The sequence below is a fragment of the Necator americanus genome, chromosome V, assembly GCF_031761385.1.
Source record: "Necator americanus strain Aroian chromosome V, whole genome shotgun sequence".
NCBI lineage: Eukaryota > Metazoa > Nematoda > Chromadorea > Rhabditida > Ancylostomatidae > Necator > Necator americanus.
In genome coordinates, this window is record NC_087375.1 from 2,673,549 (window position 1) to 2,694,714 (window position 21,166).

The following is a 21,166-nucleotide window of genomic DNA, read 5'->3' on the forward strand; positions in this document are numbered from 1 at the left end:
CCCGAAGTTCGGATCTGCGTTATCTTGTGGAGCGATTTTTTTGAAAGCACATACTTAATGCTGAAATTTGCGTTTATATTTGTGCAATTTTCTTATCTCGGTTGTCCAAAAAAATGGGCCACACCTTGTTCAACATCTTGCATTCCTGGTGGAACCGAGATTTGTGCTGAAACGGATGTAAATGCTCCAGAACTGTAGCTGTGTTCCTGAGAATTATGAGTGATTCGTCGTTATTAGCAGAAACAATTTTAATCTCACATTTCTGTAATTTCTGTTTCTGTTTATCAGTTCAAGATTCTTTCTGTGAATCCCCCTTCTTGTTGCTGCTGTCAAGGTAGACTGGAAAATAGTGGCGTAAGTTTCCAGATGAATTTTCCTTTGTACATAAGTTAACATCGAGTAAATGCGGTTGACAAATAGTTCGTTTTGGGCTCATACCCAGAGAGGTGATAATGTGTTATTAGAGCGCTGTCTACGTCAGTTAATTGCGAAACAGTCATTACAATTGCTCCCCAATGTTGTGAAGATTTCTTTGTTTTGATTCTGTACACTTTAAGCGATAAATAAGCGCTTATAGAATATGAGATAAATCTTTGTTTTGTTTGTGCAGTTATTCTCCATTGGATACTACGAACGCTGGACAAAGAGCGTTTTTGCGTTTTTTGTGGCTTACCTCTGATGATTGTGCTGCTTGTCATTATAGACTTACACGTTTCTAAAGCGTCATGACTGTAGTTTCGATCTCCCAGAAAGTACAAGTGTCTTGGTTTTTTTTTTTGTTTGCTCGTTCGTAAGCTGCAAATTATTGACTGATTATTGATTTTCTTGAGCTATAGCCTAGCTTGGTACTGATCTTTATTAAAGGCATCACCCCACGAATCTGAGGTGGTGCAGATTTCAGGTGGAGTATTTGTATACGGGATGGGAGACTACGGAGAGGGGGGGGTGATTCCGTCCATTTCGTCCTAATTGCCGTAAAAAACGGCCCGGAATATACGGCTTCAGGTGTTTTGGCGCACTACTTTCTAAACGAAGTTCGACTGGAGCGCGCCAGCCTTGTGCGGCGTAGCATCTTCCGGGCCGTTTTTTACGGCAATTAGGAAGAAATGGACGGAATTACTGAAATCTGCACCACCTCAGATTCGTGGGGTGATGCCTTTAACAGCTGACGAATGTTTCTGTGTTCTCCCCTTCGTCAGAGCCTAGGAAAATCAAAACCATCGGTGATTTATTCTCTCAAGCGCCTCATCACCCTGCAGAAAGCACTCAAACGATAAACAAATTCAAAGAACAACAGTTCGGCTAATGCTTACCTCATCTGCTGAATTTGGTAACGTTGAAGACCACCGCGTACCACAATTATGAATCACAAGGGTTTTGATAGGGATCAAAACCCGCACAGATCTTGACAATGGAGATTGTTCGTTTGCATCGCAATGCTCTCATCTTTTCTGTTCATTTTTGGACTTTTAGAGGTTATCCAAAATGTTTCTAGTGTTCTGCGCGCTGTGATCTCGTACTTGAAGAATAGCATCGTAACTTGTACATTTATTTCGGAGTTTTGATGACATATTTTACGGTGTGCTTCGAGTGGGGTAGAAAGTTTAGAATTTGCGAGTTCGTTTAGATGTTCCTTTAGTCAAATACACAGTGAGCGTCCCGTTTCTCCCATGTAATTCTCACTACACGACCTGCACGATACGATACACCACTTGTGATACCTGCCACATGAGCAAACGACGCAGGTGGCAGTTGTGCAAAGTCGGTCATACGCACCATTCAGTCGAGTACCCATTTAATATTGGATATTGTCACTTTATGGGCCAGATTAACAGACCACATCTTAATTTTCTTTTTTTAAGGAATAGATGTACTCTGTAATGATGTATGCTATTTGAAAATCATAATCTGTTAGGAACTCGATGATATGCCTATTTACGCGCTTAACCTACGTATACATAGTTTAACGATATGATGCATACATAAAAGAGTATTTCCAAAACAAGAACTTTAGTGGGTAAGACGTTAGCGTTGCGACTTAATTATTCATCTGATCCTAAGGTACGACGTCCTCCTCTGCTTGTAGCTATGAGGCCGAACAGTAAACTTAGGACTTTCTTTGTTGGGCGAATAAGGCGTTCCATTGGATAAATCACATACGATTTCCTTCTTTCAGGCTCTGAAGAAGGGGATATTGCCGAAAGGTTAGCCACAAAAAAAAGGATTGTAACAATTTCGTAAGGGTGGGTGTAGTATGGCGGGTAGAAGTTCCGCTGCCTGAACGATTGGTTCGGAGGTTTGAACCCTGCCATAGTGATCACCAAGCCTTTCATCCCTCCAGAGACGGTAAATTGGTACCAGACTTGTGTAGGAGGATAAAAACACTGAAGTGACACATCGGTTAGCGCCCGCAAGTCATCTTATAGGCTAGGTTACACGTTCGTAAACGTCAAACAGTTCTGAATTGAAGTGAACGTGGTGGGCGTCCCAAGCGGATTGATTAACGCAGACACTGTCCTTTATCACTTTATCCTTCAACAACCTCGTGTCCGGCACAATTAAAGAGACCAATTATTGATCTAATTATTATTTGGAGAACTCTTTATTTGAACCATTGCATCGACGACTACTAATTCTTGATGCCAGTTTCCAAACATGTAGTGAAGTGTTTCTGCAGTAACGTGAGCAACGCAGCTTATAGGGATCATTTCTGGACCATGAATTTTTTTTTTATTTCCGAATATGTTACCTTTTAAGTATCACATATTCGATCCAATCTCTAATTCTGGTTCTATAACAGGATTTTTGGCTAAACTCCTTTTTGTTAAGAAGTCTTCATTCAGAATAGGGAAGAATCGGTAGTTGGTCTCCGAAATACAAAAAAAAGCACGATATTAAATTTCTAATATATTATACACCATCGAACAGCATACATTCTTGGGATGCGTAATTCTTCATTGTGATACTTTTTTTGCTTGTTTGTAGCCGCCTAAAAGCAGATTTATTGTGGAAAAAAGCAAAATGAACTGATAATGATGCATGGAAAAGAGGACGTTGTAAACGCTGACTTTTTTTCATCTCCTTGGTTTTTTTTCGTACGCCCTGCTATGATTGCTATAATATATACGATTCAGGATGTGTGTAATCTTTATTCAGTTGTCATTCTATTCGTTGTATGTACTTGGTCCTCGTTTGCTGTCGTTGTTTTCCTTTTTTACTATTTGAAATAAGATATATACTTATTTATAATGTAATATGCATAGTTTATTGTGATGTGAGAATAGTTCCATTCTATTCTTTTTTTTTTCGCAGAACTGGTGGACTTTAGAGAACTTTATGTACTAAGGAAATGCATCGTATATCATTCATTGCTTCAAGATCAATCAGAAGGCTTGCAATATTTTGTTATTCTTACAGTTCCATTCTATGATTTCATAGACAGTTTTCAAAAAAGAAAAAGAAAAAAAAAGGAAAAAGGACGATTATAGACTCTACTAATTTCAAGCTGTGACTTATTACGTTGCATTAAATCATAGATCAACTTTGTTTAACTCTAAATTATAACAAATAAATTATGCTCAACACGAATGTATGTGAAACCACTTAGTTATAGTGGTATAGAAAGCTAAACATTCACGAAGTAATATAAAAAAAATGCATCGGCGAAGAGACGGCAACAAATCAACTGAAAATAACCCCGAGAGGGTGATGACTGGGCTGGCTGGATGGATGGCTGGATGGCTGGCTGAACTGTTGGAAATAGCACTTCATCATCCGTTTGATGATCATCTTCACTTTGTGAGAAGTTTGTTCGCTCTCTTGTTCGCCGATTCTACGCGTACTTCGTTCGATTGTGCCTATAATGGGGAGCTAGTTATCTGGCAGAAATTCATTAAATTTATTCAAGAATCCAAACTACTGGTAATAGATTTGATGTCTTCTTTCTATGTCTTTTAGTTCTCATCTCTATTTGTACAATTTTTATCCTTATTTTTTATGTCTACTTAAATTACGAATTCTATCTGCGTCGTGACTTTGTCGGTCCAGCTTGTGCTTGTATATTCCTATTGGTTATTGATATGAGAAATAATTCATAAATTTTTCCAAATTTCAAGAAAAATGAACACAGAAATAAGAGGTGTTGGTCAAATAGTTTTTGTTACACGAAGTAGAATCTTTCGCTGTATATTTCATTTTTTTTTACCTATTTTTTGTGCTTTATGGAATGTTTCAGATTTTCTTGACCCATAGATTTTTGCACTTTATTTTTGTCCCAGAATAGTGAGATACTATGAAAAAAGTCCAAGCCCTTTCGATACCTTTGGTTTTTCTGCATTTCGGATCCAAACAAAAAATGTGGGTCGCCAAAGATATTGGCTAAATTTGTGAGATGTATTAGAGGCGTCCAGTGAAGCGTAGAAAACCTCGAGAAAACAAAAAAAAGATAGGAGGGAAAAACGAGAGGAAAACACAAAAGCATCGAAGAACATGGAAAAGAACAGAACACGGAATGAGCAAACAGGAAAACAAGAGAGTAAACTCTGATTAATTTAGAGTTTTTTTTTTGTTTGAGATATGAGAAAAGCTCATGAATCGTATGTACCTCAACCAAACACATGGATGTGTTGGATTCGAGGACTACCGGTGGCGAAGAGTGACGGAGAGTCATGAACGATCAGAGAATTCAACAATGATTGTTGTTGAAGGACCCATAACTGAGGATTACCGTAATTCGAATAAGTCTATTTAGCACTGCTAGACGTATCGGAGTGCACGGTTTATATCATGAGAATAAGTTTCTCATTCACACGCTCTTATATTTTCTAACATATTTTCTGGTACTATTAATATTTTCTATCTTGCTTTTTTTCAAATAATTTTTCCTTACATATTAATATTTTCTGGAAATTTTTCTGACAATTAAATCTTTGGAAATGAGCGGAAGAAAAGTAGAGAATTTCTAATTTTTCCTAATTTAGAAAATAATTGTTTTTAGACATGCTTCCCCGGATATTTGTGTCGAATTAATTCTACATTTTTTTCGGGAATAAAAACTCCAGAAAAAGAAAGCTTACTACAGAGTTACTAAAATAAGATGAAGAGGCAGTGGAGATTTTTTTTTTGGTAGCACATCTCTTGAATTTGATTCAAAAGAAAATTGCAACAAAAGTGAACGGTTCATGACATTGTTTATCTGCAACTGAATACAGATTTTTAATTCATGGTTTTTAACTCATGGTGTTTTTAATTCATGTCAGTATCTTTTTTTGATGTAAGCTCCTCTAAATCATAGCCCGTCTTCGTTACGGAGTAAGATGTAACCAGTAAAAAGCTATACTAGTGTCAAAATGACATGAAGCATGGTGTAGTTGTGTAAGTGGCTGCGCTCGAAGCGTTGCGGTGGAGCGTAGCGATTACGAGTGAGAGAGACACTTATGGAACCACTCGTTGCTGCACTGCAGTTCGCATTGGTCTCACCTCACTTTCAATCGCTGCGCTCCACCGCTCCGTCGCTTCGACGCGCAGCCGTTTACGCAAGCACATCGCAACTTACCAGGTTTAAGGATAGATAGATTTTTCATTAACGCTAAAAAGTTATCCGCATCACATTCACTAACCTTATCGTGAATGCGATCAAGTTGTCTGTTTTGGTTGGAAACTTCTGTGCTCATATCGATAGCCATGTTGCGAAGATTACCGACCATAGTGGATACCTGGAATTTGGTGATTTTTCTCAATTGTATCCAGGGTGACAAATAGAGTATAAAATGAATTAAAGTGGAACTTGAATTAAAGTAAAATTATGTAAAATTTGTATTGTAGTGAAAGTAAACGATTGTTTGCTTTAAAAAAAAAAGATCGAACCTGTTGAATATTCTCGTCCATTTCGTCTTCACGTGCATCGTTAGTGATTCTGGAATGTTTGTAAACTATGAACACTTTCAGTTGCGATAAAATTATTGTAAAAAAATAATTGCAAAGTTGTCGTGATTCTGATTATTACAACTACAATCAGCATACATTCCATACCTGGTCACGTAGCCGCCTTGTGGTCCCATTGACGAGTCTCCTACAGTAATCCTTGGTTGGTCTGAGATAACGCCACCGTCATCGTCTTTCTTCCAAGCTTTTGCATATTCAGAGTTCTTCTCAAAATCGTCAGCTCTGTAAAAGAATTTAACAATAATAATTGTTATATTACATGTATGAGATGGAAATTTAACAAGGAAAAATTACATTTTCTTGTGTCCGCATTTCAAACAGGCGATGCAACATTTGAATAATTATACGAATATAATGACAAATATTGAAAATATTAAAAAATAAAAATTAAAAAATAATTATTTAAAATATAAAAAATAAAAAATAAATAAAAAATAAAATATAAATGAAGATATGGTTAGAAATAAAAGGTAAGTGTACAAAAACATAAAATATTATATTGTGGACACAAAATATTATATTATGTGGGAATACTGTGAACGCCCAATTCATAACAATGATACATATTATTGTGAATTGAGCGTCCGCAATATCTGTAACGAAAAAAAATGACCAGGTGGATATGAGGAAGAGAATTCAAATGTACGGTTACTACATGAAAAACAGCGGAACCTGATTTCTGATCTATTGATTTTCTAAGCAATTTCTTTCAGCCTCATTTACTAGAAAATATTCACTAGATTTAATTTTGTGAAATGTTTGTCCATATTATTTACTAGATCACCGTACTTGTTCCACGGTAAAACACACAGGCCACAACATTTCTCCATTCCTTTCAGATGTTCTTCTGCTTCTTTCATATCCGTGTTAATCGTGTCAAGTGCGCCTTCACAACGTTCCAGTTGTTCTGCAAATCTTATGTTAGGGAAACTGTAAACACAACAACAACAATAATAATAATAATAGGAATAATAATAATAGTAATAATAATAATAATAGGAATAATAGTAATAGTAATAATAATAATAATAGGAATAATAATAATAGTAGTAATAATAATAATAATAATAATAGTAATAATAATAATAATAATAATAATAATAATAATAATAATAATAATAATAATAATAATAATAGTAATAGTCACAGGTAGTATTGCATGCTGCGCCTGTTTCAGAAATTTGGAAAGAGGGAACAGAAAAAAATCTAAAAAATTCAGTTAGGAAAGACGAATAGCGGCTTCATGTACTTTACATCCTTACACTAATATACAAAAAGAAAAAATCATCACATAATTTTTTCTCTTAGTATCAGTGTTCAAAAAACTGCTTATTCCCACCAGTTAAGAATAAGGAAAGAGTCAAACAGCCTTAATTGCGTTCCATTGTAGCTTAGGATTACAAAAAGAATTCTATACACATAAATCAGCTACAGAGCGTTTGGCATACGTAGAAATCAGCTCAAAATCGTTTGGCGTACGTAGAAATCAGCTCAAAATGTACAACGTACAACGTTGGCGTACCCACATCACTACGTAGGAGGGAACCGCGCAGAAAACTGTAAACTTATCCCTTTAAATTTGGGTCGTTTCACTTCCGTATCATCCGTTGTTACAATACATTACGTTGTGAATTACGTTTTTTTGTATTATCTGATAATCAGATAATTCGATATCTTTCAGATATTTTAAAATGATAGGAATTAAAACTGTAAAATGTCACTATTCACTAGAAGGTGTTGCTTTAACTCTAGTCAATCCATTGTTTTCTTGTAAATTACAGTAAAATGCCATTTTTTTACCAGAAAATATTGCTTTAATTCTATTCTGTCCATCGTTTTTTTTTGCAAATTGTATATTGATAATAAATCTAATAATATGTGGCGATAATGAGCTCACCTCCCTGATCGTCCAACATCACCAAAGTTTTGATGCCCGCTTCTTTACTCTGCAATAATCACCGTTATCAATAAATTATGATAAAGTATAAAGAATAAAGTTTCTGGCGTTAATCAATCCGCTCGGGATGCGCCACCACGTTCACTTCAATTCAGAATCGTTTGAGGTTCACGAAGGTGTAATTGGCCCACATAATGAATTGTGGGGCTAGCCGATGTGTCATGTCAGTGTTTTTGTCCTCCCACACAAGTTCGGTACCAATTTGTCGACCCCCGGAGGAATGAAGGGGTTGGTGAGCACTAGTGCGGGTTCGAACCCCTGATCGATCGTGTGGACAGCGGAACCTCCTACCTACTGCGCTACAGCCGTACCATAAAATAAATTATGACAACTAAGATAAATATTTCTTGGTGTACCCCCATCGTCCTCGATGTCAAGCAGCGACGCCATCTATCCGCTACTCGCCGCTGTCATGATGTACGAATCGGAGGCTTGGGAAGGACCGTGATTTCCAAGTGATTTCGAGGATCGACTGTAGGAAGGAGAGAAAAGATAAGAACTAGATTACATAGTAGGGTCCAATCGAAATGAACCTCTGTGCAATTGCGTAAGCGGCTGCGCTCGTAGCGGTGCGGAGGGACCTAGCGGTTACAGGCACCACCCCATGAATCTGGGGTGGTGCCGGTTTCAGATGGGCTATGCCTATACGGGGTCGTAGATTATGAATAAGAAGGTGACAGTAAAGTCATGGAAGGCATACTGAAAGTGTTTTTAAAAATAAAAAAAAAACCCAAATTATCCCAAATTATAAATGTGAAGGAAAAAAAGACTTGCAAAGGCTTACTTCTTCACATAACGCCAGCATTCGTCGTGTAGACTCGAGAGACTGAAAATAGACGCCATTAAAAAGTAATCTAAAGCAGTGCTCGAAAAAAAAAGATGAAAAGAAAATTACTGTAGACAAGCGACCATTACAGAAGTAACTCCTACAACTACAGTAGTATCTAACAATCCAATTTCTTTCCTTACTGGAGTCCCTCAACGGATCTCACGTTGTCATCCTGACGCATTCTTTTTTTTTAAAGTTTTTTCTGTTACCATGCATGAGCTCCCAGATTGCGTATTTCGTTATAAAAATTCGCAAGAATATTAACATTCGGGTTTCTGAATGAAAGAACAAGGAAACTTCACCAATTAATAGTTATTGATTGTGATTTTTCATGATCAGGAATGATCGTACAACCGTAGTAATATTTATAGAAATAACCCACTTCATAGGATGTGTCTTCGAGTTTCACGTTTAATGTTTTCAGCTCATCTGACATGTCTGCCGGTAGGATGAGACCATTTATTCTTACCATACCATCAACGGTGGTATCAGCGCGCACGGCGCGACCCGCCATGGGGCCCGACTAGGGTGGACGGAGTTTTTCGGAAATTGTTCACAATCGAATCGAACTTCAGATCGGATTTTTCAGTGAATCGTGTCTTGTGAATTACGGATAACATATAACATAGAAGGACAAGGCAGGAAGATCCGAGAAGAGAAGAAAATTTAACAAAAATAGCACACTAAAAGTAAATATGACAAGGAAAAGACGTAAAAAGTGAGTTATGAAAATGCTTGACTGAGTCGATTGGACATATAAAAGAATGAAATATTTTAAATAATAGTAAATACCGAACAAATAATAAATAATAGTAAAAAATACAAATGTAAAGAAAAACTGGAAGAGTCTTTAGACGACACATCAAACAGCACTCAAACAAAAGTTAAAAGATTCTCAAACGATTTGTTGTCGTTCTTCTTAAAGCCATATGGATTTTAAAGCCAGAATAGCATGACATGTCGGGATTTCTCCAGGAAAATATAAAGTTACGGGTTTAGATTATGAATATAGCCGTGTTCACGCTCCATCCCCGCTAATCGTATTGAAAAACAGCGTGGGAAAAGGCCTCCCTGTTCGTATTTTCCGACGAGAGACCTGATAACGTTCCATTTTCGTGCACGTGTCGATTCCCTCAGCAGCCTATCCATTGGATGTATCTGAGTATGACGGTGGGGAATCCTCACTAATTATTATCCGCTCACTCACAAAAGTCTGTCAAAATCGAATGTATAAGTGATTCATTCTCTCAAATTTGTCATCTCCACCCGAAAAGGATTCAAATGCTTTGCATACCTAGTAGAGAACATAACCACCGGTGCTTACATCTAAGAATCGTACACTGACGAAATTTTAAATCAATAGGAAGTGAAGAAGAGAGTTTTCAAACTTTTGAAGGCTTAAGAATGTGTATTATGGTGTTAGAAGTAGGCGGAAACTGCTCCTGTTCCTACTTACAATGCATGCACGCGTAAATACTAAAGCAGCCGTTACAAGCCGCTTATAGCAGCTGCTCTTAAAAATACTTGTTACGGAAAAAATACGAATAGATACGAGTAATGCCTAGATTTCAGGATAATATCAATGATCCCAACTCCACATCCTCAGATGATTGTAGAATAATTTTTTTCAACTATACTGAAAGTTTAAATTAGTTTAGTAAGGTAATAGGGAGTTCTGCTTTAGTACATCCTTTAGTAGGGTATGTAGTCTTGTCTCTTAGATGCCCTACGATATCAGTAAGGAACAATTTGGTCCCTCACTCGATTCTGCAGACGGTTGTTTTTGTTTGTTTATTCTGGAACAATTAGTTCTGATTGAAATAACGAAAATGTAAGCAGTCGAGGAGAAATTAGTTTTTTTAAAATAAATAAAAAAGATGAAAAAAAGAACAAGACGAATTAAATAATGTATAACGCAAAGTTCTGAAAAAAATAGCAACTCTGCCATATTATTATTATTATTATTATTATTATTATTATTATTATTATTATTATTATTATTATTATTATTATTATTATTATTATTATTATTATTACTATTATTGCTATTACTGCTATTATTATTATTATTATTATTATTATTATTATTATTATTATTATTATTATTATTATTATTATTATTATTATTATTATTATTATTATTATTATTATTATTATTATTATTATTATTATTATTAATATTACTCTGTAATTATAAACAATAAGAATTTCCGATATTTCTGTTTCCATTTTCTGTGATGAAAAAAAGAAAAATACTGATTTATTGATTGCAAATACAACATAACGACACTTATCACTTTAGGTTTTTGGGCCACATCCGGATTCATCAATAAATAACGGATAGCATTCTGTTGGTAATCATTAGAGATATAAGATTATAATTTAAACTAGACTGTTTCTTTTTCAAAATTAATAATTTTGAGGATTTGAACTCAAGATTTTTTAGTAGTAATTTTTTAGTAGTAAAAGTAATAAGTAATATGTAGTAGTAATTTTTTTTGTATACTCTCGTGAACATGATTAGAAATTGAAATTCTTTTTCACTCAAAATTGAATTTGTCAAGTGTGATCAACGAGGATAAGTTAAATTTCTGTATAATTCATGGAATTTGTAATTTTTACGCAACCATGTACATATAAATGTATAAATGAAAATACTGCATGCACATTCTGTCCATACTCTTTTTTTTTTGTTTTTCTGAATTTCAAATGGAACTTAGTCAAGTGGATGATTAGATGCACTAATAAACTTGCACCCACATGAAAATTCTGAAATTGAATCACCCTTTTCAAATTGAGGGACAACATTCAGCTGCATACATGCAAGTATGAGCATTTCCTGTTAGAAATGATGAGAGAACGTTTTTTTTTTGCTCGGACAATTTCAGTAAAATATTCAAGTGAAGCGAAATGAAATGAATTATCCGGAAAGTCATTTTCGTGCTACATTAGAGAGAATTTGAAGAGAAAAAAGAACGTTGTTTTCGAAGAAGAAGAATTTTTTTTTATAATAATCGAGTTGAAGAGTTCAGCTTAATGTTCCTGCATTTGACAGCTAATATACTTCTCCTAGAAAATTGCTTCGGTCAATCGATAAAAAAAGTTTGGAGTGGCAGATGATGAATAGAAAAATTGGAACTTCAGCGGGGAGGTAATCGAATAACAATAGGAAGAACTCCATCTCCTTTTCCTTTCCTTCCTATTTCTTTTTTATTCATATTCATTTATTTAATTTACGTATTTACTGGAATAATTTTCTATTTTCTTTGTAGAGGACTTCAAAAAAAAAGTGGAGCGTACAATGTTGGATTGTAGAATCTTTCAGGCGTAACCAGATTGAAAATGGGACCCATAGAGAGTGAGATGAGGAGAGTGAGGCTTATTTTTGGGATGAATCTCCTAATCCTCATCTTCTTTTTTTTTTGACGAATGCTGACACAGAAAAAAAAACTATTACACCATTTACAAGCATAAGTATAAAACTTTTCAGTAGAATTCTTTTAAAAATGTTTACCAATCTTTTATTCACACGGTTTAACATCGATATGGTGTCTATTCCTCTAAATATTCGTAAATGTAAATAAAAAATGAATAAAAATATAATAATATATAATAAAATGTAATTGTAAAACAATAACTGCATTTTTTCTAAAGTATGTTCTTAGTAGTAAAAATCGCTTTCTTTTGTAAGCTATCAAAAACACGATTGGAGGTCAGAGGGTCACCAGACCCTCGTAAAGATCGCATCGCAGGGCTAACTCGAGCCGTCTACGGCTAACCAAGAAAATGACCAGGATTTCAGTTTGCATCGGTGTCATTATATTGATACAACTTAATAATCCAATAAATTAAGATTCTGTTATAAATAGGATCCGTAAGGTATGGGAAAGACAGGCGAAATTAAAGTGAGGATGGTCCCGAGGTCCACAGGCAGGATGGAGTAGCAGAGCGGGCGGAGCTAGGGGACCATTACTCACACGCCTTGGTATGGATGGACCCATTTGTACTACACTGGCCACTGGGCGGCTTCAGTCTAACCCTACTCTTCTGGATCCGGGTAAATTCGTGATTAGACCCAGAAGAGCCCAGATGTCACTGATTACCAATTCAAGAATGGGAACCAAAATTTCGTAGCAATTTTTATTTTTCACATTCAATTTTCTTAGCTTGTAACTTTTTCCAAAGGTCTACGTCAGGCATGGCAATTCTTCCCCAGAAAACGAAAAAAAAAACGCGAATCGCATTTTTTTCTTTTTTTCTACATACTTTGATTCATTTCGGTCTATATAATTAATCAATTCTATGTGGACATTAATCGAGTCGTTGTGGTGGGGTCTATCTATCTAGGTTATTTTGATCTCTGAAAAATTTCTATGTTATTTTCTAAATTACTACCTGCTACAAATTATTGGATCAGACTCTGAGATAATTGTGTCTTGAGGATATATGAGATTTCATGCAAACAAAATGCAGAAAGCCTAAATTTATAGTTGAATATTCATAAGTAGACATTTACGTGTACATTTTGGTACCTCATTCATATGCATTTTAGAAAGTTCTAAAATTTTCCGAAGTTAGCGAATATGACACCGGACTAGTTGAGTAGAAGGCTTGTTTTCCCATTTAGAAAAAGTTTTGTTGAGAATTTTATCAGAGAACTACTTATTTTCGGCAGCACTCGGAATCCTTCTCGATTTTTTCGTTTTCTGCTGAAGAAATACAGTACCTAGGGAAAAACAGAAGTCATTCATTACACGACTAGAACCATGAAACTAAAGGGTCTTCTCTGAAAAATATGAATATTTTCTGAAATGGAATACACAACTTGGATGAGATGGAATACATACAGCTTTACTTAAGAGAAAATTATCTATCGAATGATATCAAATTCAATTGAATTGATGAACTCTGAAATCTCTCCTCCGGACGTCACCCATCCATAACGCAAGGATTTATCCCGGCCCCAAAAGGGTTCGCCTGGGTTATGGATGGGCGGAGTCCGGTGGTGAAATTTTGAATTCCACAAATCCAAACGAGTTAAAAATCATGCAATAGGTAACTTTCACGTAAGTAAACCTAAACTCTTAAACTCTCTCGTTTTACTTTAAAAATGGAAATGTTCTCTAAGAGCGAAAGAAATCAAGCGTCTGTAAAAACAGCAAAATCTTCCTCTCACCCCGACCTCCTGAAATCCCCATCCCTGAAATCCTGAAACTCATACAGTTTGCTGATTTCGATGTCGCTCTCTTAGAGTGGAGAAGCGGTTCCAGAAGAGCACCAAATTTCTATACTGAAAAGTTTAGCGTGGATCGCTGAAAGCTACTCAAAAATTCGAGTAAATAATGAAATAAAACAAAGATGTGTATTTCATCTCAAAAAATCCTCGTGCTTTTCAGAAAAAAAACCTTAGAAATCAGAATTTTGTCGAGAATAAATAGTTCTCTGATAATATCCTGTGCTAAAACTTTTCTAACTGGGAAAACAAGCCACTTTACTCAACTTGAACTGTTTCACATCAGCTAGGTTCGGAAAATTTTAAAACTCTCTAATATTTATGTGAATGGTGTGCCAAATTTGTCACGAAAATGTATATTTACAAATATTCAACTACAAATTTAGGTTTTTCGCTTTTTTTGCACCAAATGTGATATATCTTCAAAGCGCAATTATTTCAGAGTTGGATCCAATAATTTCTGGCAGCTGGTAATTTGGAAAATAAATGTTTAAATAAAGTCTTTTCAGAGATCAAAATAGACTGGATAGATAGATCCCGTCATAGCAGCTCGATTGATGTCCACATGTAATCCTATAGAGCAATATGAGGCAAGTTATGGAGAAAAAAAAACGGAAAAAAATACGGATCCTCAATTTTTTCGTTTTTTGCTGAAGAAATACCGTACCTAGGGAAGAACAGAAGTCATTCATTACACGACTAGAATCATGAAATTAATTTTTTCCGCTTTCAAAGGACTGAACAGTTTCCGCCTGATTAATCCACAAGGAGTTTGAGACAGAAACTACAAAGACGAGAAAGTGTGGAGATTCTAGTCTGGTATTGAAAATTTTACTGGAAAATTATTTTTTTTTGTAATTTTACTGTAAAGTATAATCAATAGAGCTGTTTAGGTTGTTCGCTAATGCTCCATTAGTAATCCTAAAGATTCCGGAATTGTATCCGTGTACCATAAGAATTTCTGAGGCCTTCAATAAGGCTCCAAGTAGTTTTCGGAAATCCAAAGGGGTAGCTTGTGCGTGGATCGCGGAATAATACATACAAACTATCTTTTCCAGGTTTTCGCGTGAAATTCGATACATTTCTGGCATCGAAATTAGCAAAAATCTAGATTTATTCCGTAAATATGTATTTATTTACATTTGTTTCAAATTCTTTTATTTATTTTAATATACTTCTCAGCTCTGAGTTACGTCTTGAGTCCTTAACAGTTCAGTCCCTCCATCCTTTTAATGAAACTACTAAATTAATACTGAAAATGTAATTAAAAATGGAGGTATAAGTAAGAACGAATAAATTAGTGTAATATTAATAAATATTAATAAATAGAAATATTTTTACTACCTTGTAAGATGAATGAAGAATGTTACAAAAAAAAAGAAGAGCGAGAATTTTGACCTTCTCGAAATGAAAACGAATAATTAATGTCAAAATTTTAGTGCTATTAATTCATCTCTACACGAAATGACAAACGGAAAAATCTGGTACGGTACCTTACAGCTACATATGTATATGCGATCATGAAAGGACCACCACATGTGTCACATGACACGAAATTCATACATCGTGTAAAAACACACATGTAAATTGAGTTTGAAACCGCTGGCAAACGAAAAACATGGATACGTAAAAGTAGAACTCACTGGATCCATCAAAATCGTTGATTTACGATTGTTAAGGGGAAATTTTGCGCATTTCGCACCCGATGTCGAAGATCACTGGTTAAAAAATGTAAATAAAATAAAAATAAAATGTATGAATATGAATAAAATTGAGTAATAATTCAATAAATGATAATAAAATAATAGTAATATAAATAAAATTTTTGAAAAAATACACTTAAATGTTATCCAAATAAATATACAAATAAATACGGATCATTTGCTTTGTTTCAACATTGCACACATCCAGTGCAGTAGCACGAAATATTTAAAATAATAATTTAATATTTAATAATAATTTAAAATAAGTTGTAGCTAAATATATGGTTGAACACACTTCAAACGGTTGTGTTAGGCTTTGAGGTCCCCAGCTATTAATGATGAGGATTACATAGAATTATTATTATTTCTATTTTCGTTAGAAATTTTGTATCACAGTCAGATTTAAGTTGAAAGGGTTCTGTATTTTTCAAATTAGGATTTTATTCTGGATGAAAATCATCTTGGCTCAAAAGTACTCTAAATAGGAAGTGTAGAAATAATGGGATAAAATAAAAATGATAATAGAAATACAGAAATAGAATAATATAGAAGACTATAAAAATCCACATTTGATGTGGCAGAAACTTTAATTAAGGAGCTACGGTAATTATTTCTGATGGAAATGTATTGATTTCCTCTTTTTGATATCGCAATTTTCAGGACTAGTAATAGAAATCCACAGAAAATGTTCAGTGAAGCATTGATGGCCGCCTGAGGCATTGTTCTCGGAGCTCCGCATTGAAAATTGCTGGAAACAAAAGTAGAGTGCGAAATTTTCGAAGTATCAAAAGTGTTGGCTTTGTTAGTGAGGTTAGTCACGATCACAAGCTATTTATTATCCAAGACAGTATTTTTTCCATGAAAAGTTTCATTTTTATCGAAACATTTCGATTTCAAAAAAAAAATTTCTTTACTGAAAGCATCAACTCTGATCGTGAGCATATCTTCAAAGGTTATGAATAATTTCAAGGATTTTTTTTTGAATGTTTTAGATAATCATGTATGATGCGAAGGATCGTGGGAAAGACTCGGAACACCATATTTTCAGGCTACATCGTTCATTTTTTTACTATGTTTGTTCTTTTTTGTCTTTTTATTCAAAAATAAGAGTGAAAAATAGGGTTTAGTTAGATAGAAAGTTTGTAATTTAAATTATTATAGAATATTATAGTTGAAGATATCGTGTTCCAAGTCTTCCCACGATCCTTCGTATCATACATGATTATCTAAAACATTCAAAAAAATCACTAAACCGAATAATAACTTAATAACTCAAAAATAGAGTTGTTTCCTTCATCTTTTTTTTCAAAAATAAAAATATTCAATAGTGTAAGACAGTATAAAACTGTCTGTGCGAATCGGAATACGACAAAAAATACTCTTATAAAGTTCTCATTTGACAAAATCTCAAATCCATAGGAATTTGCTTCCATAATATAATTTAAATGCAATACAAGAGTTTTAGAAAACATTACAAAAATCCAAACGATGCGAATTTATGATAGGTTTCTAGTTCATTGGTAGAATTTGGTGTAGTTAGGTGATTAATTAGTTTTTTTGCAGGGTAGAATATTTGCATATTATATTATTATTATATTATTTGTATTTATTTTCATTATTATATCTTTATATTATTATTTTATTATTTTTATTTTATATTATTCATGTAATATTTGCATATATTTTCAGAGAAAGAGCGATTAGAAATTAAAAATTCTCGAAATACAATTTAAAAAAATAAGAAAATAAGTAGAAGAAGAAGAATAAAATAAGTATATAAAGTAATATAAAAATAAAAATTACGAATAACTCGAAATAAATAAAAAAAAATATAAGAACTTGGGCTTTGCAAACGTAGCCACCAAACCAATAGAATGAACGTGTCATCGAATGGTTTTCGAAGGCCATTTAAGTGATGGACGTCCGCCTGTTTATTTTCTATTTAATCCTTGAACGAGCATTAAGTGAGGCGGCGTAGGACAATTATTGCATAGCCATGGTTACTGGAACTCATCTGGAGAAATACTGGAGAAATACTAGAATACATCAGCGCTAAAACGGGACCTCTACGAAGAGAATTGTCAGATTTCTGATTTTTCTTTCTTTCTCGTTATTTATTTAAATTTTTATTTATTATTTATTTAATGATTATAAATTCTTTATTTATTTCAATTTTTTCCTATTTATTTACTTATTTTTTTCTAATTCAATTCAATATTATTTATTTACTATTTACTTATTTATTTACATTAGCATTAACATTGTTCAATTCTACAAGCAAATTTCTATTTGATCTACGTTTCGTCTTTTTTGAGATATTTTAATCAAATCGTAATTATTATAAGGGGAAAAATTCCAAATTCCGAACTTTCCACAGAATACAAAAGACTAGAAATATGGATCGGCGCTGGTTAGATCTAATCCAACCGTTGTTATGGATCGGATTTGATAGTATTTATAGTGGACATTTGAGATTGCTAGATTCCTATTGTTATTTGGGTTGTTCAATTTTTTGTTGTTAGATGTATTTACATGATTAATACTTATTTATTTATTTATTTATTTATTCATTTATTTACATCTACATTGTTTGCCCTGCAGTCCAACGTACATGAACCTGCACATAATTCCATCTGATTTGATTTTTTTTGATTTCTGATGATTTTTCTTACCGCTAAGAGACTAGCTGGAAAGAAATATTAGTTGTGATTTATAAGCATAGCATCGTCATTGCAGACGTATGTATTCTTGGAAATTTCGGGAGAAAAAACAACGACTTAAACGGATTAACGGAATGCAGATGAAGCGGTGGAAAAAAGCCGTTCTTGCAAAGCAACAACACTCTAAACTTCATCAGAACGCGACTAAAATTGCATCGATTCTTTATGCACACGGCAATTTTAGGAATATGTACGCAGTAATGTTTCAAATTTACTGCCATTCCTCATCGTTACAGCTTTGACCACCAAAAAAACCCGAAAAATTGTAGGTTTTTATATGGGCCAGAACTTCGAAAGTGTTTTATTCTTGGAATTCTGATAGTTGCCATAATAGTTGTCTTCCTGGATCCCGTTTCTGTTTTCCCTGTCTACTCGTTCTTTCCTTATGGTCGCTAGCCGAGCTGAAGAAAATATTCCCGCTTACCTCATCTGTGGTGGCGTTCATTTTGAGATTGATAGCCTCAAGGGAATCTGGTATGTCATTGTTCGCGTTGTTCGCCATGATCGCCCTGGAAGACGAAAATGATTTAGAACGTGGACGACATTGTCTGAGTGAAAAATTCGCGGTTAAGAAATTATCACTGTTGGGAGAGGGGAAAAGAAGAAAAAAGAGGAAAAGTGGAGAACGATTTTATCTTTGTCATCGAAAATGTACGTGAAACGACCGAATGACTGCGAAATGTGATGCCATCAGTCGTTATTTAATGCATTTCGTAGCGAGAATGAAAAGAAGAAGAAAGAAGAAGAGGAGGAGGAGAAATAGAAGATAGTAATGAAGAATGGAAAGGAACTCAATGTTACCTTAATTCTACTCCTGCGACTACTGTAGATTTTAAACTTTGGAACCTCTATTAGTGTCCATAAGGAAGAAATAAATGAAAAGAAGATGGCAAGTTGGATAAGATATTGTTTAGTTACTAGAAACCTCGTTTTCTGATTGTTTGAGGGTGTAGAGGGATTCATTGCTGTCTAGTGAGGAGGTCAAAAGTTTTCACTTCTACAGAACCACTCAGACTTCTTACTCATTACTTTTACCAATTATTAGAATTAAAAATTCAAGGAAAGTTCATTTATTTACTATTTTACTTTTATTTATTTACCATTTATTTATTTATTCTTAGTTTATACGGGGCGGGAGTAGCGCAATAGGTAAGAGGTTCCGCTTTGATTGCACGGTAAGTCGATGGTTCGAATCCGCCCTAGTGCTCACCAATCCTTTCATCCCTTCGTGGTCGATAAATTGGTTCCAGACACATCTGAGAGGATAAAAACAGTGACTTGACACATCGGCTAGCCCCTGCAAGTCATTGTATAGGCCAGTTACACGTTCGTAAACCTCAAATGATTCTGAATTGAAGTGAACGTGGGGGCGCATCCCAAGCGGATTAATGGAAACAAGATACTTTATCTCCTTATCGTTTATAAATCAAATAGAGATCTACACTAATAAGTCGAAAATCTTGTGCTTTTGTCAAAAAATAAATAAATAAATAAAAAATAAAGATTCTGAGTCAGTTCCACTTTCCAGGAATGCATGATGAAGATTCCATTATATGTTCTTACGTGTCTGAATGCCTCGGGGTCAGTGGAAATGGGTTCTCAAGAATTTACGACACTTGTGGATGTTTTTTTCTAGTAATCGAGTTATGTGTATGTCGAGTTTATGTTTTTTGAAATTACTAAATCGTCCATTGCTTTACTGTTCGCGTGACTTATCCTTGTGCTTATTCTCATTCTACTCTTTTCTCGTTGCTGGATTTTCTATGGTTTATTTGTATTCATTTCTTGCCTCTTACTCTGGGCACGCCTTTGAGCGTAATAAACAAATAAATAAATAAATAGATAAATAAATAAATAATCTTGCTGATGCTGCTGCTAATGCTAATGGTCACATGTATTGACCTCATGGTAACAGATATCCAGGAATTCCATGGACCACAATGTAGCCGACGAATTCGAAGGCAAGAAATCGTTCTTTGTTGTTCTTTGTGTTCTTGTTTTGTTCTTTGTGTTTGTGTTAACGTTGCCCTCATTGTTTTTGTTGTTTTGTGGGTTTTTTTTTGCTTTCGTTTTTTTTTTAGAAATCATGAGAGTGCTCGTTCCCTGCTTAAGGCTATTCTTGTTCTAGTCGCATCACTACGGGTCACCTAGCAACAAAATCCCTCTCGCATCCTAGGATGCACTCCAGGATTAATAAATTGCTTATTTAACGTCTTTTAACTCGGTGAAACTCCGAGAAATCATTCAAGATTCATAACATTTATGTCTAATCACCCGGATTAGCAACATACGGATGATATTTTCAGGATTTTCAGGAACAAAGAAAAAACAACGGCGATAATTGCAGGGAAAAAAGCTGAGATTATGCACGCCAACGTCTCGTTTCTATTCTGGATCAGCTTCTCATGCTACTAAATCACAGCTTGAGTCAAATATGACAAGGAATTGATTACTGGCTTAAATTTATACATCTATGAAATAATCAAAAGATATTGATCGTATTGATTTTCAATGATTTGTATTTGATGATGTTAACGAGGTTGTTAATTAATTTTATTGGTTGACGTTTCGAGGAAATCCAAGCTGAGTATTTACCGTAGTAGTAAATAGTAAATAAATAGTACGTAAAGTAATAGTAAAAGTAGAAAATTGTACAGGAGTTTCTCAAATAATTTTTTTTAAGTTGATTGTCGGAAAAGTAGGCTCCAGAGTTTCTTCTGGAGTGATTTGGTCCTTTAGGTTGAGAGTTGAATTGAATCGCTCATTTTAGGCCCTGACTGA

At 34.4% G+C, this 21,166-nt stretch overlaps 1 protein-coding gene across 1 annotated transcript; it reads right to left on the bottom strand.

Moving 5' to 3' along the window:
- Window positions 1-3,791: 3,791 nt before the first annotated feature.
- RB195_012754 (uncharacterized protein) lies at window positions 3,792-18,887 on the bottom strand (the record flags this gene model as incomplete). The annotated part of the gene is made up of 8 exons (XM_064202275.1): window positions 3,792-3,857; window positions 5,619-5,714; window positions 5,866-5,914; window positions 6,031-6,165; window positions 6,733-6,850; window positions 7,841-7,889; window positions 8,685-8,726; window positions 18,810-18,887. 8 exons carry the CDS (start codon window positions 18,885-18,887, stop codon window positions 3,792-3,794), a joined length of 633 nt encoding a protein of 210 aa, XP_064058156.1.
- Window positions 18,888-21,166: the final 2,279 nt, after the last annotated feature.